The 27,275-nt window shown below is 49.6% G+C and overlaps 1 protein-coding gene across 1 annotated transcript in view; it reads left to right on the top strand.

Annotated features, from left to right (window-relative positions):
- The window catches only part of LOC144093690 (nephrin-like), a 327,305-nt gene extending 304,420 nt beyond the window's left edge, over positions 1-22,885 (top strand). The window contains 11 exon segments of the mRNA XM_077627281.1: positions 3,700-4,005; positions 6,108-6,373; positions 6,376-6,394; positions 9,991-10,299; positions 10,801-11,091; positions 12,263-12,430; positions 12,727-12,756; positions 13,792-13,931; positions 15,616-15,727; positions 19,392-19,525; positions 20,575-22,885. Coding sequence (XP_077483407.1) covers positions 3,700-4,005; positions 6,108-6,373; positions 6,376-6,394; positions 9,991-10,299; positions 10,801-11,091; positions 12,263-12,430; positions 12,727-12,756; positions 13,792-13,931; positions 15,616-15,727; positions 19,392-19,525; positions 20,575-20,931 — 2,132 coding nt within the window. The 3' untranslated portion in view covers positions 20,932-22,885.
- Positions 22,886-27,275: the final 4,390 nt, after the last annotated feature.

Raw genomic sequence — 27,275 nt, 5'->3', positions numbered from 1 at the left:
AAATTTAAGTGGGAGGCGGCTACGTGGCAGAGCTTGAGCGAGGTATCATTACCAAAAAAGTTTCGAAAAACTTCGCTTATTTTTTTAAAGCGACCATGCGCACGCAGTCTAACTTTTACCAGTATTGGAATGTGCATTTGTTCAGCCATTATCTTTAAATACGTTCATCGCAGGTGCCCTCAGTCATCAAGACGAATTAAATAAGAAACGTACGGAAAAGGGGCTTTAAGTAGACCACCGCTTTACTATAACAAATCCTCTTCTCAAGTCTGTTGAACACGCCCTTCGACGATTCTCTCGTGGTCCCATTATTCTCTGGCACTCGTGTCTTCCTACTTCATCCGATGCTGCGCGTCGGGAATATAAGGTTCCTGCTGGCGCTGTGGCGAAGCTCGAGAGTGTTGCGCTGGGAGTCCTCTGGCCGGAAAAAAGGCAACGGCACCCGCTGGAGCCACAAAAGGCAAAGGATTCGTTTGCGAGTCCCCGCAGCAAACTCATACTCCGCAGCCGCGTTTTCATCTCGCCAAGAGAGGCGCGCGGGCGTATTCTTCTCTTGAGTCGACGACGCGCGCCGTTTTCTCAGCGCCCCTGTGTTTGTAGGTAGGCGCTGCCTTGCGGCGGCCGTTTCCGCCTCCCGTCTCGCGGTCGCAACGCGCTCTAGCCCTGTTTGTCTTCTCGAGCAGCCCTTCAGCGCCGCCAGCCCTGCCTGCCTCGCGCAGGAATACAAAGGGAAAATGAAACTTGCATCACAGCCACAGCGGCGAATGAGGAATGAATGGTTCGCGCGAAAGCAGAATGCAACGCGCGTTTGTTGGGAACGCCGCAGCTAGCTGTAGCGTCTCGTCGCGAGCCGCTGCTATGCGTCTGCAACCCTTTCTTCCCTACGGTTTCCTCCACTCCCCATTTGGGAGAATGCGAAGGGCGCCTCGCGGGAAGAAAAGGATCGAGCGAGGAGGGAAACATGCAGGGCAGTGCTGAGGCAGATGCCGACGAGCCAAGGAAACGCGCCGGGCTAAAAAGACGAGTAGGCGGCGCCAGGGGAAAGAACGCCGGAGAAATGCGCAGAAACGCCTGCAGCTCTGTTCTCCACCGCCGTTTGCCTCATTTCCAGCCACGCGCTCGGCGGTGGCACGACAAGACGGATGCCCACTTCAGCGAACGAAAGCGCGCCACCGCTGCTCCACATCTCCAGATAAATAGATTGTTGTCGCGAAAACAACGGCCAGACGCGAAGAGAAGACAAACAGCCTGTGCTGCCGAGGTGCTGCTGAAACCACCTCTCTCCCTCTCTCCTCTCTGTGTGCGAGAGCTGCAGAGAGAGTGTATGAGAGAGAGAGAAAAAAGCACGACGCCATTCCGGGTGCAAGTGATGCTGCTTCCGCGCGATGATGCCACGTGCGAAGAAGCGCCCTCGCTGCCTGCCACTTCGAGAATAGCCGGCGGGCGTTCTCCGCCGCGCAGAGCACCGACGCTCCTTGCCCTATCAAACTTCGCTAAAAGGGCATGCTCCGGAAGTGTCCGCCGAGGGCTAGCGTTGCGTCCGTCCGCGAACACCCCCTTCCCTCCAACCCCGTGCTGCCGGGGAGCGTTATGGCGAGAGATCGCTTCCTGCTCTGGAGAGCGCGCGCGCGCTTCGTTGTTCTTTCCTTCGTTTTTTGCTTTTGTTCCCCTTTATTCTTACCGCCCCCTGCACCATAGCTCGAGTGCGCCGCACAGCGAGCGAGCACGCTACTGGCCCGCGAGCTTCTTCGTCTTGTAGCAGCGTGAAGTGCGCGCAGCATTTGGGGAGCTCGCCGCATTCTCCCGCGGAAAGCGGAACCATTAACAACGGCTGGCGCTCCCCCCTTCCAGTCTCTCTCTTTCTGGGTTTTGTTTCTGGCCACTCGTTTTGTGTTTGGTTGCTGTTGAGACGAGCCTGGCGCAACGCGAAGGTGTAAAGAGCCATTGCAGTGCGCGCTCTGCGCTCCCAGGTTCCACGCACTCATAATGGCGGTGTAAACTCCACCAGTCGACGCTCCTTGCTGGCCGGGTTCTTTAGTGGATATGTTCGCTCTGCAGTAGGGCAACTGTGGTCTTAGCATGCCTCCGTATGCCTTACGGTTGCTGTTTTTATTATGTGCTGTTGCGAATGCCACTGCCGCGACGAAGATTTCATAACGACTGCCGTGTTAGGCGGTGCCTAGCTGAAACTCTCACCGAAATGACTGCGCGTTGTTGACAATACGACTCCAAAAAAAAAAGAAAGAGGTCCTCGAAAAAAATAATTAATAATAATTGTTTTTTGGGAGGGGGAAGAAAATGGCGCAGTATCTGTCTCATATATCGTTGGACACCTGAACCGCGCCGTAAGGGAAGGGATAAAGGAGGGAGTGAAAGAAGAAAGAGGTGCCGTAGTGGAAGCCTCCGGAATAATGTCGACCACCTGAGGATATTTAACGTGCACTGACATCGCACAGCACACGGGCGCCTTTGCGTTCCGCCCCCATCGAAACGCGGCCGCCGCGGTTGGGTTCGAGCCCGGGAACTCCGGATCCGTAGTCGAGCGCCCTAACCACTGAGCCACCACGGCGGGGTAAAGTTCCTCGAGTGCGAATAAATTTTTCGTCTTCTTATCCGGAGCATAACTTTCGCCATGTATATGCTGAGTCAAAAGTCCCGAGGCCAAATGATTTTTCTTGTAAGCCTTGTAGTGGGAAGCTCAAGGCACCCCTAAAACTCTTTCCCCAGACTGAAGAGAGCCGTCATCCTCGCCTTTTTAGGCTTTTTCCTGTTTAGGATTGCCGTACGAGGGCTCCACTGCAGGCTTGAAAGCGAACCACTTGGCCTGAAGAGTTTTGATCAAGGCTGTACGCGGATAGTAGTTAGTAAAGCGGCCACTCTACTACGAACCGTCTGCGTAGGTTCGCGGTGCAGTAGGATTACAAGGCGGAGACCATTGGTACACAACTGCAGCGCTGAAACGCACAGCCATGCGCAAAGCATGCGTGCTGAGTGCCACAATCTCAGAATCGTGGTGTAGGGCGCTAAAATTGACCTTTCTACGCAACTTGTACTTAGCAAGGTTGAAAAGAATTGTCTTAGGATATGGGTTTAACAAGCGGCTCCCTTTGCCGACCAGTTCATCGCAATTTTCCCTAGATGCTCTCGTCACCCACTCGCACGTCCAGAACATTAGTTTTGATCATTTGAAACCAAATAAAACACTTCGTGGCGCTAAACAATGAGAGGACAATTTTACGTGAACTGTAGGCGCGATAATTCATTTTAGAAGCAGAAAGTTATTGTTGAAGTTGCACAGCTGCCGAGTTTTTGCGTGCGAGTGGGCGAGCTACCGAAAAGAAAATGATTGGAGTAACGTTAAGAGGCAGGAATGGGGCAAAGTTGGTGAGGGAGCAAACGCGGGTTTATGACATCCTAGTCGAAATCAACAGAAAGAAATGGACTTGGGCAGGGCATGCCATGCGAAGGCAAGATAGCCGATGGCCATTAGGGGTAACGAATTGGATTTCAAGAGTAGGTAAGCGCAGCGGGGGCGGTAGAAAGTTCTGCAGTCGGATGAGAGTAGAAGTTTTGCGTGGATAGGATGGCTGCAGCTGGGACAGGACGTGATCAATTGAAGAGAAATGAACCCGAGGCATGCGCATAGCGACGACACCTTTTCCCAGCCCCTCTAACCCTCCCTTTCCCTTCCATGTGCAGACAAGCCTGAGTTCTCGGTCGGACCCGTAGAGCGCTTCGACATCGTCGAAGGCCGCTCGCTGGTCATCAACCTGACGGCGCAGGCCAACCCTCGGCCGGTCAGCTACACCTGGACCAAGGGCGACCGGCGGCTGCCCACAGTGCGCACCGCCAGCCGTTCGGCGTCCTCACCCCCGGCGCGCGTGTTCGCCAGTGGCCCGCTGCTCAACCTGACTGCCGTAGAGCGCAGTGACGGAGGCGTCTACGAGTGCGAGGCCACCAACAGCGAGGGCTCCACTAAAGTCTCCATACTAATCAACGTCCAGTGTGAGTACTGCTCCGCGAGTTTCACGACCAACTGTTAGTACACAACGCCTGTTCCAAATAGAGCTTGCCGTGAACGCAGTGAATGCCAAGCCTGGAGATGATCACCAATTTTAATGGCGCGAGGACAGCTTGGCAAACCGCGCCGTGGCACAAAGTGTTTGTGGTCTGTACGAGGCCTGGTCAAATGCCAATTGGACCAATTGGAAAGGCGGTGGATATACTCTGCAGCGCTGGGGATCGAACTCCGAACCTCCTGCGTGCAAGGCGGATGCCTAAACCACTAGGCCACCACTGCAGTCGTATGCCAAGCTTGTCTGCATTGCAGGCAATTCATTTCATTTCACCCAACCGGTGGCGTCATTGCACGGTCAGTGGAGATGTTTCTTTTTTCCCAAAGGACCTAAAAGTAATTTTTTGTATCAAGAAGGAATGGGCGTGCTGTCCAGTGCATGCCCTGCCCAACAAGAGTAATTCCAGAAGAATTCGGGGGTGGGGGGAGCAGGTAATCTTGAGGCAAGGGGGGGGGGGCGCAGGAGGAGAAGTTATATGTGCTTGGCGCCTGTGCAGACGCCCAGCAAAGGTCACATTAGGAGAAATGGTTATTTTCAGAACTCATCGTATAAGGTGGAATTAAAGATCGATTGTGTGAATCAGCAACCAGGTGCAATCGTTTTAAATATATCAATCATTTATACTTTCAAATAAATCTCTGCCCTAGACTGGCTGCTGATTCTTGATACAAAAAAGACTAGAATAACACCGCACTAATCGTTTTCAGTATAAAGAAGTTTCATTATGGGCATCTGAAATGTAGTTACGTTGCTCAAGTTCTCAGACTCAGATTTTCTTTGAAAATCCAGTCAGTTAAATCCTTTAGACATAAAGTGCTGCAACGACTGGTCATAGTGCGGAAACGCTGTCGGGCGCGAATGTATAGGCACTTCCAAGAATTTGTCAAAAATCAGTTAACGTAAGAAGCTGACGGATTCACGCCACATGTTTATTTTTTTTATTCTCTCAAGCCACACAATGGAATGCATTCATTTCTCGGAACTTCTCCTACAGTCCGCTACTTTAATAGCAGTTGAAAACAAACACAAAAAAAGCGTCTTGACTCAATTGTTCGAATGTTTTGTTCACATCATGGCCGCGAGTTAGAACTTGTACTGTTTTGTGGTGATGAGATCGCACTTAAGTACACACTGGCAAATGTGCTCTTGTGTGTTATTTCTTATTTTTTGTGATGCTTTTGCGCAGTTTTTTTGTGAAGGAACGAATTAATGAACCGTATATTCATAATTATTTTCCAGCCTCCGCGGTGGTTCAGTGGTAATGGCACTCGGCTGATGTACCGAAAGACGCGGTTTCGATCTCGGCCGCGGCGGCCGAATTTCGATGGAGGCGAAATTCTAGGGGACCGTGTACTGTGCGACGCCAGTGCAACTTAAAAAACCCCAGGTGGTCAAAATTTCCGAAGTCTTCCACTACGGCGTCTCTCATAGCCTGCGCGTCGCTTTGGGGCGTTAAACACCCATTAACCATAAACCAAAACATAATTATTTTTCACAAAGTGTGTGTAATGAATTACGCACTATGAACTGGACTACGGTGAATTCTTCACCTTTTGTATTATACGTAGGATAATTAGCGCATTCTTTTTTTGTAGCGATAGCTACATTACGCTAGCAATTCGAGCCTTCAGCGTGGGGGCGCCGTGGCTGGTCACGTAGTGTGGAGCAGCTGCCGGCGGCGGGGAGCGCTGGGGAAACCTAGTGGGGGCGGGGGCGAAGTGGAAAGGGGGAGAAGGGGAGAGTGAGAGGAGTGAATTCATGTCCAGGGACGAAGATGAAGAAGGAACGCCCAGCGAAACGGAGCGGCGAAGGACTAACTTTTCAATTCGACTGAGCGAGTTCCACTCGGCCAGCTGTAGCTATCGCGTCACTCCGGCTTTAACCAGAGCTGAACCGCAGCCATTTTTTTTTTCTGGTGGTGCGTCCCGCACCTATAACAACATCGCAGCCAATTGCATTTGCACGCGAAGAAAAATGACAAAACTTTTAACCGTTTGCTAATGTTTCCTCCTCTACCGCGCATGCGTGCAGATGGCGCCGTGGTCAAGGCGGTCACCGAGACGGTGGTCATCGACGCCGGCTCCAACGCGCAGCTGGAGTGCGACGTGGACGCCAAGCCGTTCAACGACGACACCGTCTCGTGGCGGCGGCCGGGCTTCGACATGAGCCGCACGCGCCAGATGATCAAGGGCGACGACATGCGCTCCGTCTTCACCGTCTACAACGTGTCGCGAGAGGACTCGGGCCCCTTCGACTGCGTCGCGAACAACGGCATCGGCGAGGAGGAGGCCGTCATGACGCCAACCTCATCGTCAAATGTGAGGGGCCGAGTTAAAACTTTCATGTGTGTGAAATTTTGACATCTCAGCTTATCGGCTTCTCATTATATCAGCTTACCAATTAACAAGCGTGTTCCAGCGCGCTACCCACACACACACACACACACACACACACACACACACACACACACACACACACACACACACACACACACACACACACACACACACACACACACACACACACGTACATACATACACACACACACACACACACACACACACACACACACACACACACACACACACACACACACACACACACACACACACACACACACACACACACACACACACACACACACACATGTACATACATACATACATACATACATCGTACGTACATACATACATACATACATACATACATACATACATACATACATACATACATACATACATACATACATACATACATACATACATACATACATACATACATACATACATACATACATACATACATACATACATACATACATACATACATGCATACATACATACATACATACATACATACATACATACATACATACATACATACATACATATAAAGGAAGCCAACAGTTTCCGAGACCAAGGTGCATAGGGGAATGTTTCTCTTTATTTATTTTTAGTTTGTAGTGCTGATCAATGGATTAATAATACTTCGTCGCTATATATATATATATATATATATATATATATATATATATATATATATATATATATATATACATGAGATGATTGTAACCATTTAGATTTTTTTTCTTTTTTTTCTACGGCGTGGACGTTTGGCGTACTGAACGTTGCCTGAGCTCAAGCGCCATAAAATTCTCGCGCGGCGTAGGCTGTGCCTTATATACTTCAGCGCAGTAAGCTTTTTACGTCAAACCAGTCACCCCTTTTTCCTCCTCGTGACATTTTAGTTTCCCCTCGAGTCAAATAAACATAGCAACGGTGCTCAAGTGTCAAGGAGCGCGAAAAATAAAAAAATAAAAGGCAAAGCACGCGCGTATAGTTTACGAGTTCCTCCAGTTTACGTACACGTCGCTCAGATTGCTTGTGGCACGAAATTCAGTGTGGCGCAGGGGCCGCCTGCCGCCGCCATAACGTTGCTGCAGAGCCGCGACGCTATTTTTCAGCTGGGCTCTTAGTGGAAGCAGCGGTGGGGCGGTCCAGCCAACGCAACGCAACGCGGCCCCGCCACAAATTTTTCGCCTTTTGTCCGCTTAAACAACCCGTCCGGGAGAGGCTTAGTTTGCAAGCTTAACGGTTTTAAACGACCGCGACACAGTGCGCACATCCGTCTTGCACTACGCCTGGCCGGCTTTATTAAATTGAGTTTGCTGCCTGTTTATATTTTCGGAACGGAGATCTTGCGCAGACGTCCCCTAGCGGTGACTGCTGGGGCAGTGGCGGAAAGTGGGGGAGGGTGTAGTGAGACAGACGCAAGCAAGAAGTGAGTGGCGCGCTCTTATACATTTTTTTAATAGTAGTCCCCTCTAACGCACTCCGTAAAGAGAGTTGAGCGTCGGTTTTTCCTGCTGTTCATCCATGCTGTCGCGTTGCCGTTGACACACGAGACGACCGGTTGCCTCCGTTAATAAAAACCTCCGCCATCTGCGTCTGGCATTTGTTACGCAGCTCAGGTGTCGCTTATACTCTGAGCACGGCTTTCGCAAAAGTGTGACGCAACTTCGCAAGCGGCGGACTTTATTAGGCCTATAAAAGTACATACAGTAGATTAGTTCCACGCTATAGCGGTGACAGCTCGCGCAATTTTTCGACAGCGTTCTCTATACGGTCCTCTTGGTCTGGGTCATCTTTTAGCGGGAGCGATTGTGAGGCGTTGGAATGCAATTAAGAATTTATTTGCAGCTGCCAACAGCGACGAGAAACGGGCGGGGACGACAAAGGTCATGGAATATGACAAGATGCTTCACCGCGAAGATATTGCGCCTGACACGAAAAAGCGACAGACCGTACGATAAATTGCTTTGCTAAGTGAACCTGCAGCATTCGTGGTCGTTTTCCTCTGCGATAGCGATAATCATCAGTGAAGTGAAGAGCCTTTGTTGGTACTCCGCTGCTGCTGTGTCGCTGAGTGTCACAAGCGACTCGTACGTTAGAGAGATTCGGCTGAATAAACGGTGGCACGCTGAATCGTAAAGAAGACTGCGGCTAAGGTCCCGAAGCCTGCTATACAGGAAAGGACAAAAGGGCGCCTACGGTGGCTGTTTTTCTACCTCATACGTTCTTAAGGGAGTTCTTTGACTTCGGTTTTAACTGTTTCTCTCTCAAAAGGAAAGAAAAAAAAACGCCCATTCAGACTCGACGATTGCACCTGACATTTCGGGCGCGTTCGTCCTCTTCGCTGTTTTCCACGTGCGCTTGACAATATGAAAGGAAAGAAAAAGGAATTGAAAGCACTTTCAATTCTCGTGTCCTTTCTTGTTTCTTCGTTCTTTCTTTCTTCCTATCCTATGCCGTCCTGCATGAATTCCGTCCGTTTTGGGGGGGGGGGGGGGGGGGGGGTGATTTTCCAGTTTTCCTTCTTCTAATCATCAGACGCACATGGCACTTCTTTGTCGTCCCGGGAGCGTTCATCGTTTCTCTGAGAGTTCTTTTTTTTTACTTTCTGCTGGCTTCACGGCGCCTACATTGACGTAGTGTGCCAGTTATCTGTTAATTTTTGTTTAGGTCGTAATGACTATTATGATTTGATGCTTCATTTGTGTGATTTATTCTGCACTGCGCACTAACTACGCTCGAACTGACAGACCATTTGCGAACATGTTAAGCCAGCTCCATCACTTTCCCGCATTGAGGCAGAGCCAGCTGTAAAAGCAGGAAGTGAAAATGCAGTTCGTTTGTTGATGTAGCAGATGCCAAAAAGCTTTCTGCGATTACATTCCGTGATGACAGCTCCAAAGTATTCTTTTTTGCTTCGATCGAAGTACGAATAATTTCAGTAGAAGAAAGCATTTATTGGCACTGAACAGCTTAGACAAGAACACAGTTTTACTTGCTCGTGTTACCATCGGAAGATGATGTTATACCCAAGGAGATTATTTGACTAACGTTTTCAAGCACGAACAGACACCTTAAAACACGCACAGCTTATGCTACCTAATATGCACCCCTCCCCCTCAGTAATAAATGTTTCTCGCTCACTAACTTGTAACGAAGCAGAGCGCGGGATGGTCGCTTTGTGAGTCCCACGGTGTCACCCTTGAATGCGTCTCCATTGGCGCCTTTCTTTCGCATGACCTCATCTGGTTGTTCCTTTGAGCTGTAGAAAATATAAAAATCCCAATCTCTAGAAGTTTTCCAAACTTCCCAAGTGACAGCTATGTTCTCCTCCTTGCTCAGGAGTCTACGCAGTTACCCAAGAGACCATCAGCTACCTCTTCCTCACATTACAAGCCCTAGTGAAGTCCATTTTCTGCTGTTTATAGCAGCTATACGATTGACTGACTGACTGATTGATTGATTGATTGATTGATTGATTGATTGATTGATTGATTGATTGATTGATTGATTGATTGATTGATTGATGGATTGATTGATTGACTGATTGATTGACGCTGCAGTCCGTCCCGAGATCGACCAGAGCCCTCCGCAGCTCAAGGCTGCCGGGCGCGAGGGCGGCACGGCCGAGCTGGTGTGCCGTGCACAGGCGGCGCCCAACGCCACGTTCGCCTGGTCCCGGGAGGGCGTCGTCATCACGGCCTCCTCGCACCCGGACAAGTACGACGTGTCCGTGCGCCAGATCGACCTCATCACCTTCGAGAGCACGCTGCACGTGAAGCACATCCTCTCCTCCGACTACGGCCACTACGAGTGCGTGGCCCGCAACGAACTGGGCTTCGACTCCGCCAAGGTGCACCTGGACACACTCAGTGAGTGGCCTATCGTTGCAGGAATCGGGGCGTCCTAATGAACGGACGGGAACGGGAGACGATAAAAATAAACAGGGGCGAGCAAGCAAAAAAGACAGCAGTGAGGCGAGTGTCAGACTCTGGGAGCACGCGGTGACATGTGTTTGGACAAGCAGAAACGCGGAGGTGACCTTGCACCGGAGGTCCCGGGCACTGAAGCTTACTGGCTGATGCACGCCACACGAACGACGTATTGTCACATAAAGCAGGTTATTTAGGAATACCAGCGTGTTTGTTACACGCACTTATCCTGGTAGCCATCTTCCGTACGGCGCCCAGCTCGCAAACCACTCGCTTAAGAGTGCTGTTTACCCATCGAGGCTCCGCATCTACGTTCTGGCTTCGTAGTGGGACACGTCTTATTCTGCTGTAGCTTCTTACTTCTGGCTCCAAATTCCCGGGACGCTGGAGCGGAGTCCGGCGAACACTACTTCTTGTCGTTGCCTTTCCTACCTTGCACAGGCGCACCAGATCCTCCGCTCCAGCTGAAGGTTACCAACGCAACGTACAACAGCCTGACGCTGGTGTGGCGGCCGGGCTTCGACGGCGGCCTTCCCCAGTCCTTCCGCATCCGCTATCGACAGGCGCAGTCCAGCGAGGGCTACCACTACCAGGACGTCCTGCTGTCCAACGCGACCAGCTACACAGTCGGAGGCCTCCGCCACGACACCGAGTACACGCTGGGCATCATGGCCTTCAACAACTACAGCCAAGGAGAGTACCTCAAGGACATCGTCAAGGGAAAGACCACGGGTGGGTTTCTTTCCCGTGGCTTTCGGCGAGATTCGGGCTGTACGAGGAACACGTCTATAAATTATCCGAGATACACGTCACCTTTAGATTAGCATTCGCTAGAAACATAGAATGAAATTATGCGTGAAACGAGTGCGAGAACATCATTTAGAAACTTGCACTATCTGGGCAGCCATATATACGCCTGAAGGTTTAGTTCTAGCGCCATTTCAACCAAAAAGAAAGAGTGAAAAATTGTTTTGCACCAGAGCGTGAAAGCATGCCATGCACATCGCTACCACATGCACACCACATTTATACATATCTTTCATTAAATATCTATTTAGCTCAATAAATGCCATTCTGTCTTTCATAACTTGCATTGTCCGAGCTGCAGTCTTTGCACTCATTATTTTACGCCCCTTTGGAACCATACCCAATGAGAGAGTCTTTAATTATAAGTTTTCGCTAAAAGTACCTTCAGAGCATTGGCCATGGTTTAAAATGAAGCTACGTGTCGAAAAGAAGCGCACAAATATTATGTGGCTCTAAAGAAAGTGAAGACATTTCGAGTTATATTGCTAAGTTGACATTAATTTGGATCGCTTTTCATGACGCTAGCGCTCCTAGAGCCCTCAATTATCTTCACTTGCTTTAATCAAATATATCCGGTTCGTCGTGCACGTCTTTTACAACGCTCGGAATCTTTCAATGTCTTCAGTGAACCGAAAAAAGCGAAAACTTTAAGCGACAAAAGCGTCTGCTGCAGGCCATTTTCGAAACTAAACGGCCAGGTGCTGCGTGAGAGTGATTGCAGCTCTTCGTTTTAAACTTCACCCAGATTCGTCCGCGGCCGAAGCAATCAATCCTTTTCGTTATCGCCACTTAATCAGCACCACTTCTGGAGCTGGGCTAATTATAGTGGCAGCTCTGTGTTAATGGCGTTGATGAGTGAGTGCCATGCAGTCGAGGATGAACGCGCTTACGGAGAATCTGTTCCGGAAAAAAATTAAGTGGCAGCCAGTGTACTCTTTCTTTTTAATATTGGCAAATAAAAGCCAGGGCTTACCTTCCGCTATAGCGTATCGTCCTTTCCGCTAACTCGCTTCGTCGCAGAAGCCAAATCGAATTAAGGAACGAAACGACTTCGTCGTCGTTTCACAATCGACACGTTGCCCGTTCTCGCTTTCAGACGACGCCCCACCTGCGCTCACCCAGGAGATCCCTCCTCCGGCCAAGATTGACATCCCCAAGATTATCATCACAAGCGTCTCCGTCGTGGGCACGTCGCTGTTGTTCCTCAACATCGTCCTAGTCATTTGTTTCGTTCGCAAACGAAGGAAGAAGCGTCTCGAAGAAGGTGAGCACGTCGTTCTCACGCTCCTTCCTCTTCCTCCTCTCTCTTCATCCGCTGTTCTTTGTCGCTTCCATGTCACGTCGTCCCTTTCCCCCAGTCACTCTGTCTCTTTTATTTATGAGGTCTTTACTTCCTTTCGGCTCCGCGAAGATGACCCGCGCGCGTTTGCTTGTTTTCTTCTCTCTTTTTTTTCTTCATTTGTCACGCTCGGACGCAAAAAGGCCTGACGCAATGTCCTTCTATCGCTTTTTTTTTCTTTCTTTCTGCCTGCCCGCCCCTCGTCTCTCTCTTCTGGATAGTTCTATCGCGCTGCACAAAACTCTGCCAGAGTAAGTCGCACTTCCATTTTGCTGCACACCAATCCTCATGCACGTGTTTTTCGTATAAAACGTCGCCTTAACGTCCCGTCCTCTTCTTCTTCTTTTTCTTCTTCGCGAAGTTAAATGAATCCTCACCGCATGAACCACCTTTCATTTATCAACCCCCCCCCCCCCTCGATTTCGGCAAAAGGAACCAATGTGGCGAGAATTCTACCCGGATGCTTTGTTCTTGCTGCCATTGTTGATGTGCGCATGCGCATGTAGAACTAAGAAGGCGGCGAAGCGTCCTCTCTTTGCACCGTTAAACTGGTGCCGTGCCGCGATTACTGGCCGGCGTGGTTGCAACATCCGATTGAATTCTTCCACCGCACATATAGAAGCCGCATTGGGAGAGCTCTTTATGCAACACTTCTGAACGCCACAACGTGCGCTCTTAGCCTGAGAAAAAAATTAGAAAAGCCGAAAAAGAGCTTTCGTCGACCCCAGATTTCAAACGCTCCCCCTTGCCGTTTTGCATGCAAATACTTGTTCTTGAGTGCTTTTTCCACCCTCTCTTTAGTTACTTCTTTCCACACTGCACTGCCGAGTGAGCTTTTTTTTTCTGGTCTTGTGAGTGTGAGGTTTTATTCGCATGAAGTGTTCTGGGCATGGCGCAATGTGCTTTCTAAAGGAGCTCTTTCCCCCTTTCTCTCTTCCCTCTCGAGTTCGTATTTTTTTTCCTTTTTTTCCCGCATTCCTTAACGTGTTGAGCAAGAGTTCTCTCTCCTTAGCACTCCCTAGTTCCCTGGAGCGCTTTGAGCATAAGTGCGCCACCCACCAATTCTCTCCTTTCTATGTCAGTGGCCCGCGGTTAAAAAACCGCGTTGACGTTGCGACACACTCGACCCTCTTCTTCACTTTACCCTCTCCCTCTCCTCTCAGAGGTCTAACTTTATCGCTGTATAGCGTATTGCGTGCCGTTCAAACGTTCTTTATTCACCTCTCTTTCCCTCCTCTTTCATCTCTCCATCGTCGCTGCTGCTGGCTACCTGTGCGGCCCAGAAGAGAGCGACCAGTCGAGCAAGACAGCCACGATCGAAATGTACGCGCCGAGCAGCTACAATGAGACCATGAACGGCGAGACGGTCAGTTCCACGTCCGAAAAGAGCGAGGCTTACTCCAATGAGCACAGCGCTGAATATTCGGTGAGTGAGTGCGGGCGGGTGATGTGCGGCGCGATTCGCGCAGCTCCGCTTTGTTCTCGAGCGTAACTGCCCAGGTTTTTGCTCGATTACTGCGCAACAACGTCAGTTCCCTGACGAATGGTGACGTAGGTTTGATAAACGTGTTGCGGTGCTGGTTCTGAAAAATGCCTTGCGATTAAGGTGAGAGGCACCAACGGATACTGCCTGGCGCTTCACGTCATACGCTCGTTGCGCAAAACACGTTACACCGGGAAGGAGCTGTAAACTATATGACTGGTATCAGCAGCAGCAAAAAACAATAACTTAATGTTCTAGACAGATTTTGTTACGTGAAAGTTGCCCTGACGTTTGAACCTGCCCACTGAAGCCTTCATTTGTGTTCATTTCCTCTTTTTTCTTTTTCATTTCCTCTTTTTTTTATTGAGTTGTAAACAACGTCTTCTGTATGTCTCCTGCTCTCGTCCGGTGCCGACATATCATTTGTGTTATGAAACGCGGCAAGTCATTACTATCGCAGAAAGTTACAGAAAATTATCCATGCGTAGTAAACATTACAGTCGCACATTCTACTGCATGCTGTATGCACCAATACAATAAAGCAATCCTCATAAACGGGTCGCAAATATCCTTCAGATTTGTGATAGAGAAGCGTCCGCGTGACGTGTTATACTGCAGACTCGACTTCTCAGATTCGTTGTGTGTTTGTTATCTTCTCTTTAAGTTCGTCGTTTTGTGTTGTCTGACCGCTACCTGCCGGCGCAGTGACAGTAGTAGTTGAAAAATAGATACGTTTCGAGGGAGCGTGTCTAACACATAACGTTTCTGCAGGTCCAGTTTTCGGTTCCTTCCTCAAACACACCAAAACGCATTCAAATCTTATAACTGGACTAGCGGAAAGACACGCCCAGAGAGCGCTTTGCATCTGTCCGGCGCTGCGTTTTTCCAGTTTGTGCGACAAGTTCCGAAAAAGTTCACATTTCTCACGTCTATATGTGCCTCCTAGCAAGCGACACAGAGCGCACTTCATTCCGTCCATTCAGCCACCTGCCGACCTGGCTCTTCGTTTTCCCTCTTTTCTCCATCGACGTACACATTCTTCAAGCGCCGTACGTTTCCATCGAAACAGCAAACATTCCATTCCACCATCCGGCGGCCTAGCTTTTTCAGCAAGAAACGAGCACACGCAAATGCTCTATGACCCGCAGCGCGACGATCGCTTTTCATAAGTACAAAAAGAGCACCTCCAAAGCGTACCGGAGGCGAAATCAATAAAAAGTGACGGCGCTCATAGAACCTGCAAAATTTCCCTACAGGATGTTCCCCGCTACTCACAGAAAATGCAGCTGCCGCCGCACAAACGCTGCCGCTTCGCGTTGCGAAAACGTAGCGGGCGCGAGGTCGATCTTTTTTCCAAAGTTCCGGAGCGCCGGAACTTGTATAGCGTGAAATTCAATAGAGGAGAGCGCCGCGCCAGATCGCCGGGTCGACGCAGTCATACAGAGCGAGCGGCTTCACCAAAGCACTTCAAAGGCGCGCTCTGCCGCCTCTATACGCGAGAGCTCGCGAACTGGTGGGCGTATAGTGCGCGCAGTTCGCAGTCGCGCGCTGTGCCGCAGCGATTGCCCCGGCGGCGGCGCCTAATGCCTGGAATGCCTGTTTTCCTCCTTTCCCTCCTCCCCTCCAGGAGGAATCGAGCAAACCCGCCGCGGCCACGTACTTGATCGATCAGGCGAGCGACACCTATGTCCCCGACGGGTCACTGCACTACGCACCCTACAACCGCTACGGCGACGAAGGTAAGGCGCCTGCTTTGGCAACTGAACCAATTGCGGCATGCTCGCATTCTTCTTGCTTTAACGCTGGGGTAGAGGCCGCTTAAGGCGAAGTATGCGAGGTAAAAACCAGTGTTTGTACCTCTCTGAATACGTGGAAAGAAGGCGTTGACACTGGCGTATAAAACTGCAGTCTGCGTTGCTTGCTTATTTTGGCGAAGAGAGTAACGGGGCAAGGAACTGGGAGTAGAGGACAACTTCAACTCGCTACGATGATGCCGATTTCGTAATTTCGTTCAGCGCTTACTTTCTCTGACACAGGCACGTCCTAAATCACCTCGTGCAGGAAATCGTCTCTTTCCTTTCTTCTCCTCCAGCGTTCGTAGTGCGCAAGAAGCGTGTCTCAGTGCCGGCGCTCGGAAAACATTCCGGGTAAAACTGACGTGTGTAGCCTATGGATGCTTTGTCAGAAATTCCTGTTTTTGTTTAATGAGACCCGTAACAATTCATCGACTGTCTTAATTTACATTGTTTTCTTTAGCCGCCTCTAAAGGCTCTTCCCGATTTTAACACGCAGTCGTATAGCTAACTCTACCTGACCAAATGTGGTCGAAAGAAACTTCTTCCACGTCACCGAAACGTGCCGCGGCCGTTTGTGTTCCAGGACGACGCATTTCGCGTCGCCGCCGCTTTATACTTCCCTGCGCCCTTCTCGCACGCGGACGTAACATCTCCGCAGAAGTGAACCGTCGCCTGCGAGTTCTTTACGAGGCGCGCAGAATAACGCTCATTCGCGGGGAGCGAACTGCCTCTCCACCCTCGCCCCTCCATAAGCTGCCGCCTCGTTTCTCCGCATATATTCTCCTCCCAAACCGCTATACCTTCTTCCCTCTCCGTTTCCCCCAACTCGCTTTGCGCGAGTAAGGACACACTTTCACGCTCCATTTATTTATAAAGTTCCCACGTCTCTCGTTCGGTTCCTTCCCTGGCGCAGATTTTATTCCGTCTCTTCGTTCTTTCCGCCCACTCTACACCGTTTACGCGGCGAGACAAGCCTGTAACGCGCAGTGTCAGCGATCTCCGCCGCGTGATGACCGCTGGCGGCGGATGAAGAGCGCGAGGAGGAGCAGGGGGAGAGGCAGCCAGACCCCGGGGCGTTTTGGAGGCGCGCGTACTCACTCGCCCTCGCCCGACATCGCCTCATTTTCTCCTCCACGGAAGCATAATGCGCTTTAATCTGCATATTTTTACCCCGGGTGGCGAGGCTTTTTCCCGGTGATTAAGCGCCCCGCTGGGAACAAGCCTAACGACAAGAACGCGCTCGGAACGCGAGAGGAGGAGGCAGGCGAAAGAAAAGAGAGAAAAAAAATAACGAAGGCAAGAGCTAGGCGATAAGAAAAAAAAATCCTAAACAGGGAACCTAAAACTGAGCGTGGAACGCGTGAAACACGAAATAAACTCAAGGACGAAGACCTTTTGGGGCTGTCTTTCTAGTCTTTTTACTTTTAGTTGTCGCGCACACTTTGTAGTACAAAGCAGTGAGGCTGAGCTGGCTGCCGCTGCACGCACCCTCTCCGCCTCATTTTTCTCCTTTCTCTTTTCCCTGTACCGCGCCCTCCTCTTCCACTCGTGCCAATTTCTTCGCAGGAACACGAGAGCGCGGCCGAAACAAGCTAAGCTAAATGTTGGAGCGCTTGTTGGCCGGCTATCTCTTTTTGTCTTACTCGAGCGTTCGGGCCATTTTTTCTGCCAAGGCGGGAAGAATGTAGCACGTGAGGCCCGAGAGGAAGTTAGCAACCAGAAAAAAAAAAGACACATAACTGGCAGCAGCGCGAACGTTGTTTCGGGAAGCCTTTTGTTCGTCTTCCTGCGTTAAGCTCATGGAGCTGTACTATCGGGCACCTTCGCCCAGTTCCTGCTTTTCGAGCTTTTCGATCAGTTTTTTTCCCCTACCTTTTCTTCCTTTCCTCATCGTGATCGCGCGATTTGGCGGTCCATTCGCGCCTTTGGCGTGCGTGGGAGCTCGATTGTTTCGCTTCATCTATCAATCATAAAGTACGAGGGGTACGTCTAGTTTGAACTTGTTTTTTCAGAAGAAAATATGTAAAAAGTAGCCGAGGATAAGTGCACCGTCAGCGCGCACAGCTCTGAAAAGGGAGGATGCTGTCAGTTATAAAGTGTGGTGGGCTTTATTTCGGACTACCGAGTTGTTGCTCATTTTCTTTGGCTTCGAACAGCAGTCCGTAACGTACACCCTTGGCCAGAAACTTTCATTCCATATACTGTCGTTTAAGCAGTGTATTCGGGCACTTGGAGGCAGTATGAAGCTATCAATGCCGTGTATGGGCGGTAAGGAAGACAGTTCTCTCTGCCCTCAAGAGATTGTGCATTGAAAGCCCAATCATGTGACTCAAAACGTGACTCAGAACGAGACCCCGTGGCCTTAAAGGAACCATGAAATTGTGTTTAGTGAAGTTCGGAAAAAGAGCACGAGCTATCGGTATTCCATCACTCGTCACCGGACCGTAAATTTTTTTAAAGATAGCCTCATTAACACCTTAGATATCGACAATTAAAAATGGTGCCCCTCCTCGTCCCCTCTTAATTAATACAAGCCTACGCGCCAGAAATAAAAAAAAAGAAAACAAGTCGGGACTTCACTCCTCCGCACCATAGCCCCATCCCGCCCACGCCATCTTGGCACGCCCGATGAGGATTCACGCAGAGCTTTTAGATTGGACTAGAATGCTGACAAAGACAACCTATTTGTTATATATGTATTATTTGTTCCACTAGAATATGGCCATCAATATCGTTTCACGGTTCCTTTAGAATTTTTAACCAAGGCTGTACCTACTGGACCTTAGTGATCGTGCGGTGCGCGCTTTATGTTGATGCCTGCCTGGTCCGACGCTCTGTCACACCGTATATCTCGGGGAAGTACCGTTATGAACAGCGCGAATCATTAATAGATGCGCTCTTCGCAGTAAGACCAGTCACTAAGCATGCGCCAGCAATGTATGTAAAGCCTGGCCTTCATGTTATCGTTTCCTATCCACATCCATGTGTAGCTTCTTTTATTCGCGGTTTGTTCTGAATCTGACACGCCTCCAAAATGTAGCAATCTAACCGCCCAAGTTCTTACTCGAGAACTGCTCTTTTAATTTTCCTTCCCATTTGATTGTTTTCGTTTTTTATGAGCCGCAATTTTTTTTTCTGAAAATGCGCAAAGTGTGCGAAAAGCGCACAACACAACCGCTCCCATCATTTTATATGGCAACACCCGACACGCGGACGCGGTAACCGACTCCACTTTCATCCTGCATGCAAAACTCCCAGTTCGCGAATAGACGTCTCGTCTTCTAGCGTTAGTTGGCGGCTTCCTGTACGTTTCTTACGTCAGGAGTTGCAAAACAGGCACGGAATAAGCAATGTAATGAACCACGCCTCTTTCCTACGCGCACCGCAAACGACAACGCCCAAACGCGAGTGCACCGACTACTACATTTTCCGTAGCGTCGTGAAGCGTAGTGCAGACTGGAATGCCGACGCAGCAGGCGCACTTTATGCGCGGTTGCCACAGCCCGGGCGCCGCTGCGTACGTGCTGCGTTAGTGTCGCGATTAAGACTGGCCCCCATAAGAGGAGCAGGTTGAATAAAGCGCGCTCCCCATCCTCCCTTTGCGCAGCGGTTCCGGCGGCTGGCAACGGCAGCATCGATCGGCGGATGCTGCCCAACAGGCGAGTCCACTACGAAGGAGAAGACGAGTACTACAGCGACGCGCTGCGGCGGAACGCCTACAACCAGAAACTGGGAGACAAGGTGCGTGTGCACTCACCGCTTGCTCTGAGGGGAGGGGGGGCGTGGGGGGGGGAGTAAAGCTGGCTGCCTGGGGAGGCGCACGCTGAGAGAGCATGCCCGGAGGCGTTGAACTCTCGGCTGCAGATGGGTTGGTATATGTGTTGCGCTGGGTTTGATGGCACACAGGCAACTAAGATCATCAGCCATCATGCGCCTTGGGATATGAACGGTGAGGCTATGGTATATCGTGTTTTCGTGACGGCAAAATTTGCAACGGGAGACCAAGCACCAATGGCGCTATATCCTTTTACAACTAGAGCTGTGCAGGACACTTCCTCTCTAATAAGATAGAGTGGGCGTGGTGCTATGTTGAAACCAAAAATTGTATCCAGCGGTTGGTCAGCACATCAATCAATCAATCAATCAATCAAGCAATCAATCAATCAATCAATCATCCAATCAATTAATCAATCAATCAGAATGCTATTCACATATAGGCTGGACCATTCAGGCGTGGAATGGGTGCTCTTGAAAAACTGACAGGTTCACGAAACTATTCGCGGGTCTTTCCAAGCGGGTTCGGTTCATGATTGCGGATAGCATGTTCTGTGTGGCATTCTTGACAAACATGATTGGCCAGGGACGGCACCGGACATTTACAAGCCGGTCTCACATTAGAAGACGCGCTGACGAATGGCTCTGTTAACCTGGAGCCTGAGGTTACTCGCAGCCTAAGCATGCTGCGTAGGAGCGAATTACGTCTTCAGCGTTTCATCTGTCCGGCGAGCGCAGTCACGAGGCTAGAGAAAGGCGAAGCAAAAAAAATATTTCCTAACGATATTTATCTTTCCCTCATCGTTGATGTCCAAGGCACTCGCTACTGTCAACAGGACGCAAAAAAATTAAGACTGCGACATGCGCAAGTAAGTATACCCACTATAACTCAAAGGAATGGTTCTCGGAATATTCCCGTCATATATTCCGCCATTTGTAGAGCACGCGATAGCTGAGAAGCAAGGCTCAGCCATTGTTCACCTATGGAGGCTTAACTCGGGCGCTTTCTGTCGCAGGGGGTCTACGGCAAGGTACCGGGCGTCGGGTCCAGCCACCCTCCACCTCCGCCGGGCCGCACCTCGGCCAGCGGCCTGGACGCCATCTACAACATCAAGGCGGACCAGCAGCGCTACGTGCCATACCCCGTTCCCGGCGGCGGAGGCGGCCCGGCGGCCGGCCCTGGAGGCGCATCAGTGGCCGTGCACCACCACCCGGCAGACGCTGCCGCGGCGGCCGGACAGACCATCCTGACCACGTTCAGCCCATCGACCAACGTCCCGGTCTCGCCCGTGCTCGCATCGATGCACAGCTACGGTCCCCCGCTCATGGACGGCGCGGCCACGCACGACGAGATGGACGGCCATCTTGTCTGACGATCCACCGCCGTCTAGCGTGGGCCCGGATGACGCTAGCCACTACACTATCTTATCCACCGCCGCCACCAACTCGCGACTCGGCGCCAGGGCGCCAGCCGCATCCGACGCACGGCTCTACTGTCGAGACTGGTGACGACTCCAACGTTAGGGCGGTCACTGACGTCACCGCCACGCGTGACCCCTAATGGACAGAACTGAGCGCTGTACGCGCCGGGTCACGTCGCCAAGAACGCTGTGCGCGTCGAAACGCCGTGCAAGGCTTGTACGTGACTGCTCGCTAAGCAGCCGGACCAGAGTGGAACCGAAGTTGCGCGCCCCGCCATCGACGCCCTGCGTCATTCGTGCTGCGCGAGGCGCAGCGCTGGCTCGCACGAGCTCCAGTTTCCGAGAGAAGAGCGACTACGTCAGCGTCATAACACGCGCCTGGTACAGAAGAGGCCAAAAGAAACTGGCGCAGTCCTCGTTCTTTCCCAAAGTCATTTCCTGCAACAGTCAGGCTGCAGTGACCGCAAGCGGTATGCTGTCTTCAGGGAAGCTCCAGAGCTTGATGACAAGTCCACGTGAATGTGAAAAAAAGGGTGTTTCGTTTACTTTCGTCATCTCACGTGTTTTGTTACCCTCTGTTTTTCTTCGGCCATAATGACGACATGCGCTTATCTGAGTTCGTGTGCCTGTGGCTTCAATGGACGTCAAGGACCCTCGGCGACATCTCGCCGATTACAGTTTGTTGTGCTCAAGTCGTGCATCCGGGAAAGCACTGTCTGAGAGTCCGTCGCCAGCGGAGTGGCATTTGTACAGACGAACTAGACAGCTTTCCACCGTGCCTTAATGCAATCTAGTAACGTTCAGTGCGGAACTCGCTTGATTTGAAAGCCGCCCCTTTCACCTCCACGTTTTGTAGCGTGTTCGTCTCTGATCGACTACCGGACACTGAGTGTGATGTGTCAGTGCGCGCTCTAAACTAGGACTTAACAGCAACTCTTCTGCTCTCTTCGAGAGGTACTTAGCACTGAACAGCTGGCTGGTGTTTATTTATGATGCAAATCTGACACACTTGTTCGACGTGTTTCTTGGTTGTGTACAATCTGAATTACAATTTAGAGTTGCCAACGCGTCCCGAGGAAGCACACCATCGTTAAGTTTCAGTCGTTCTTTATCAAAACCTTTACTGTCTCTGCTCTCGCATATTTAATTTTTGTTGAGTGAATGTGTTTTCTTTCACTTCTAAAGGGACACATGATAGTGTGAATTGTGTACATAACTCGGTGCAAGCACGCCATGGAGCTGTCACTCTGTTCATCTCATAGCCACACAATAACGTAATCACATTTTCTCATCATGTCTAGTCACAGCCAATGGCCAAAGAAACTACTGTTGCTCTTATGCCAGACTGAAACTTTCAATTACTAAGAAGCCTTCTGAGGACAGCCTAGCATTCGTTCTTTCCTCAGTTGAAATGCATTCATCTTTCTCAGAGACAGAAAACGAAATACAAACAACTGATCACATACACTAGCGAATTGGTCACACTCGGCTTTTTAAAGCAGTAGGAATGCCATGTTCTGCAGTGCATTTTTATCAATATCTGACGCGACCATTTGAAGCGTTCAGTCACATGGTGGCATAGTTTTGCGTTGACTGTACTGAAACTCACTTTTACAATTTCACGCAGCTCTGTGCGACGAGTGTGGCAGACATTATAAAGCCTAGTCTTGCTGACTATCACCAAAGGACCAATATGTCAACATGCTTGCGATTCCACTTCGCACAAGCGAGCTGCCATGAATCCATGAGCATAATTTTGTGTGTGTTTTGTTGTGTTTAAAGGACGCGGAAAAAAGTGGCAGTGACTTCCGTCAGTGAATGGAAGTGCAACAGTCTGCTTTCACCCCAATCGCTGATTCACGGCAAAAAATGTACAGCAATACACATGAATAAATGGTTTGTCCTTAAGTTTGTACGTCTAGTTATTGTATAGTCTAAGCGGCATACAGACTGCTGGCATGCCAGATTCTTCTTACACCATCGAAGTACTCAGAAATTTTTTTGAGCGGTCGCGGCTAGCCAGTCATTATGTATATATAAAAAAAAATGCTAGAACTGGTACACATAACCTTGATAGATGTAACCCTGCTATATGTGAATGCATTTCCAATCGTGGTTTTACAGGAACTGGTTAATGACTCCGCCAGCACAAGTGCATTGCCATGCATATTAAAAATCGAGTTCGGCATTTTTCTTTCATTCCACACTCGGTTTTTTGTTGAAAGCGGGTCAAGTGAAGCTTCATCAAAAGCCATGCTGACGGCTACCAGTAGGTCATTTTTGTATCCAGTGCATTCAACAAAATGGTCACAAAAGATGAAAAAAATACACACAGTTATTTTAATAAAACTCAGTCATATCCTGAATTTCCCCTGGAGCAATGAATATGAATCAAATTAAAGCTAAAACAAAATTGATATTTTATGCCAGTAATATGTGGTCAACGCAGTCGCAGATAACGATTCAAATACAAGTAAACACGGTAAAAAGACTGCAGTGACTAACAGTGTAATAGAAAATGTCAACATATTAGGAAGAAGTTATGTACATCTTATTTTAAATAATCAAAAAGCTTGTTCTTTTTAAAGTATAAATATGATGGAAATAAAATATCGTTTAAAACACGCATGAGCGCATTATACTTACTTATATAAAACTTAAACTTGTGGATCCATCAACCACGTATTTAATCGAACAGAATAAAAAGTTTCAGTAAACTCTTACCCACAAAACAAGCTTATGAACAGCGTTTCCAAACGGATAAAGGTGGTTACACCATGGTGCGGTGAACAAAAACGCAGAGAGAAAAATACTTTTAAAGAATCTCATCTTTAAGCCGCTGTTTATAATTTACCCAGAATCCATGCTTACTCCAATCCAAGCCGAAACCCCTTTTTTTATACAGGATGCGGAACTCCGTGGTCGGCCTGGATACAGGATGCAGTTTTTCTGTAACCTTCGCGCATCTCGCACACAGCATACAAAACCTTCGCAGCCATCCGGAACTTACAGAAGTGCACTGTTTGTTCGGAATAGGTGTCTAGCCAACCATGCTTCTGGTACCTACAACGCAAACGCTGTCTGCAGCAATATGACACTGGCTAGGCAGGGCTCTTACATCGCAGCGTTCGAGTAGTTCTAGTAACAATGAAAAAAACATCAAACCAACAGTAGTAACGTGACTTCCCTTTGTGCCGAGATGCCGGGAGGAAACAACGGAACGGATTTTTGTGAACTGTGCTGTAAGGATGACCTTGAGGGGCCCCAAAACGGTCGTCATCAAAACGTGAATGATGAAGTTGGCGATTTCGTTATGACACACGGGGCAACAACTTTTGTCTCTACGGAGACAGTCCCAACGAATGCCAGTGAATAGGCGAAAGTTCAAGGTACTCAGAGAGAAGAAACTGGTTGCAAAACTTCTGTAAAACGCCTTGGATTTATCCTCGTATGACGCAGTTCTGTGAGCCATAAAAGTACCTTGCGATTTTCAAGCAAAGCTGGACGCGTTCCAGCGGCATGTTATGAAGGAGTAACACGGAAAGGCCCACGTATTACTAGGCATAATCGGCAACGCCGGCCAGGAAGCGGCGATTAAACGGCTATTAATCTATTAAACGCAGTTTAATCAATTAATCTTTTAATTTATTATTCTATTATTCTATTAAACGCAGTTAACAAAAATTGAAGGATACACTTAAGCTCCACCTTAAGGGTATGAATCGATAGTGTTAATGGGTTAATACCCATGTGTGTAGAATTTCTCATTCTCTAACTTTACATTTATATAATCCTTGAAGTCCCCGTACCACTCCTGGCGCGGTGGTGCAGCGGTTAAGCAATGCGCCACTGCCCCACGATGGCAGGCGCTGCCGCCGGTGGGGCTTGTGCGAACTATGTTCCTCTTCCGAAGCAACCTCTCACGATCAGTAATTCATTTAAATGTCACGGAGGTCAGTTTGCTCAGAATCCAGTGGGCAGGTTGTGATGACGCCACAAGGTCCCATGACTTACGCAGTCCACCTACGTTGCTTCTCCGGAGATTTTTCGCTCACAACGCCACCGACGACGACGACGCCCGATTTTTTTTGTAGAACGGGAGCCATAACGCTACCGCGTTAAAAAGCGCGCCAAAAAGGCCAGCCGACCAGTAGGCTGCGAGAAACAGCGTGAGGTATTGTTGTGTTGCGCGCACAGCGGAGGAAAGTTGCCTACACGCAGTGGGTTCAAGTGCGGCGTTTTTCATGTCGACAAAGTTATCGCAAAAAAATGTCTCCTTGTGTGCGAACGAAAACGATTGAATGAACAGTAATGTGTTCAGCGAAGCCTCCCGCTGCCACTTTAGTCTTACTCACGCAGCGGCAACTTGCAACTGGCGGCGACGCTCGGTCTGGCCCCTATGCCAATCAGCGTCTCGTTCGACAAGGCGCATGGCTGGGTCTTCCCTGTGCCGATGCTTGGAGTCTCACTGTTGAGTACGGCGACGAGCGAGAGCAGCCGCTGCTGTTTCCTCCTTTCGCTTTCTGTTGTTGCTGCGGCTGTGTGTCTGCCATGGCCCTCTTCGAGAAACTTGCACTAGCCGACCGCGTCTCGTGCTGCCTTCATTGTCCTCGGGTGGCGCGTGCGCTCGTCTCTGACCGCATGCCAACCGCGGTGCCCTGGTGTCAAGCGTGCGAACAAGCGTGGCGGAGCTGCAGGTAGCTCCTTCACGGAAACCACCCATTCAGCTTTCGGTCCAACAGCCTTCCCTCCATTGATTTTCTGTCGTGTTTGCTCCTTTAAAGCGTGTTCTGCCTCAATAAGATAGATAGTGAGGAAAAGCCATCCTCGCACACAAATGCAAATAGATGCGCTTGCAAAATAGTTTCTGAGCAACTATTGGGACAGTTTGCCGCGACACCTCAAATACAGCCAGAAAAGAAGAAAATTAAAGCAGACTGCTAACTGGACAAAGTGCTCTTCATAAAAAAGCGAAATTCGGTGGCGGACGCAGCAGACAAATGCACATCTTCAGTCACGGCATGGATGCCTGCAACTGACGGCCGGCACTTATTTACAGGCGTCATCATACGTTCGTGGCCGTTCGCCCGTTATCGCAACGCTTTGAGAAAATGCTGCAAGCAATTATCGACGTACTTGCGCAACTTTATATAGCGAGAGCTTCTCGCGGGGAAAGGAAACCATTTTTTAAAATTTATCAGGTACTTACTGCGGTCTTATAAGAGACTAAGCAGACTGGTCGTGATAAAACTCTTTACTTTGCTTAATTCTTTCCTTTTTCCTGCAGAAGGCGAAATATAGATATGAAACACGCAAAGACATGAAGACAAGGCAGCCTTGGAAGCTGTGAAAGGGAAGTTAAACATTCGGCATATTGACGTAATTAACAGGAACGCAGACTTGCAGAACAAGGTCAGCGATCATGCAAACACCGTATGAAACACATTTGTAAAATGGTAACATCAGTGCAACATTGTTCTTTTTTCTTTTGGGCCTGCTGCGTGTTTCTTTCTTCTGTGCTTCTCTGTTGCGGTGAAAGAAACGAAGAGCCCCAAACGTGTTATTCAATCTAACTACCGGCTTGTTCGGGTACTACTTGAGTTCAACAGTTTCGTTATTATTGCATTTAATATGCTGGTCTTGCCTTGACACCCAGAGGTGCAATTTTCTAAGAACAAAATTTTAAATGCATGTTAAAAATTCACGCCACGGTGACGGCAATTCAACTCGAAATTCAATGACGCCTGGTGCGAAACTGAATTCAACACAGAGGTCGGCAGTCGGAAACCTCTTTTGCAGTTCGTAACGGCAAGCCAAGAGTATGCCGTGAGGGCGTTGCGTAACCACAGACGATCATACGCAGGTCAACCGCGACTAAACGGGTTGCTCCGGAATTGCTTCAAGATGCCTTCGTGAATCGTTCCCCTTCCGCTTGCCTGCGACGATTGCTTGTCTAGGCACGCACTGAGCGGTCTTGCCTCGGCTTCGGTGATACGCACAGTGCCTTCGGCGGCATCGATTGTGGGGTCTTCACGCCGACGCCTATTGGCCTCGCACTCCGCGCAGCACGAAGTTTTCCTCCCCGTGTTCAGCACGCCGCAACGCATCTCCATCAGCAGGGCCTATTTTAAAGCGAAAGCATTACAAGGCTACGTCGACGGGGTTGTGTCCGCAAAACGTGTCATCAAAACATGTCCGCAGCAGTTTTGAGGAACTCAGAAGAGATAGCGCCAAGCGAATAGTTGCGATCGATAGAGGACAACGTGAGGCTGATGTCGCAAAATGAATTTTCAAAA

This window comes from Amblyomma americanum, chromosome 6, assembly GCF_052857255.1.
Source record: "Amblyomma americanum isolate KBUSLIRL-KWMA chromosome 6, ASM5285725v1, whole genome shotgun sequence".
In the NCBI taxonomy this organism is placed as follows: domain Eukaryota; kingdom Metazoa; phylum Arthropoda; class Arachnida; order Ixodida; family Ixodidae; genus Amblyomma; species Amblyomma americanum.
Note: the sequence above shows the minus strand (reverse complement) of the source record. Positions and strands in the feature narration are given on the sequence as shown.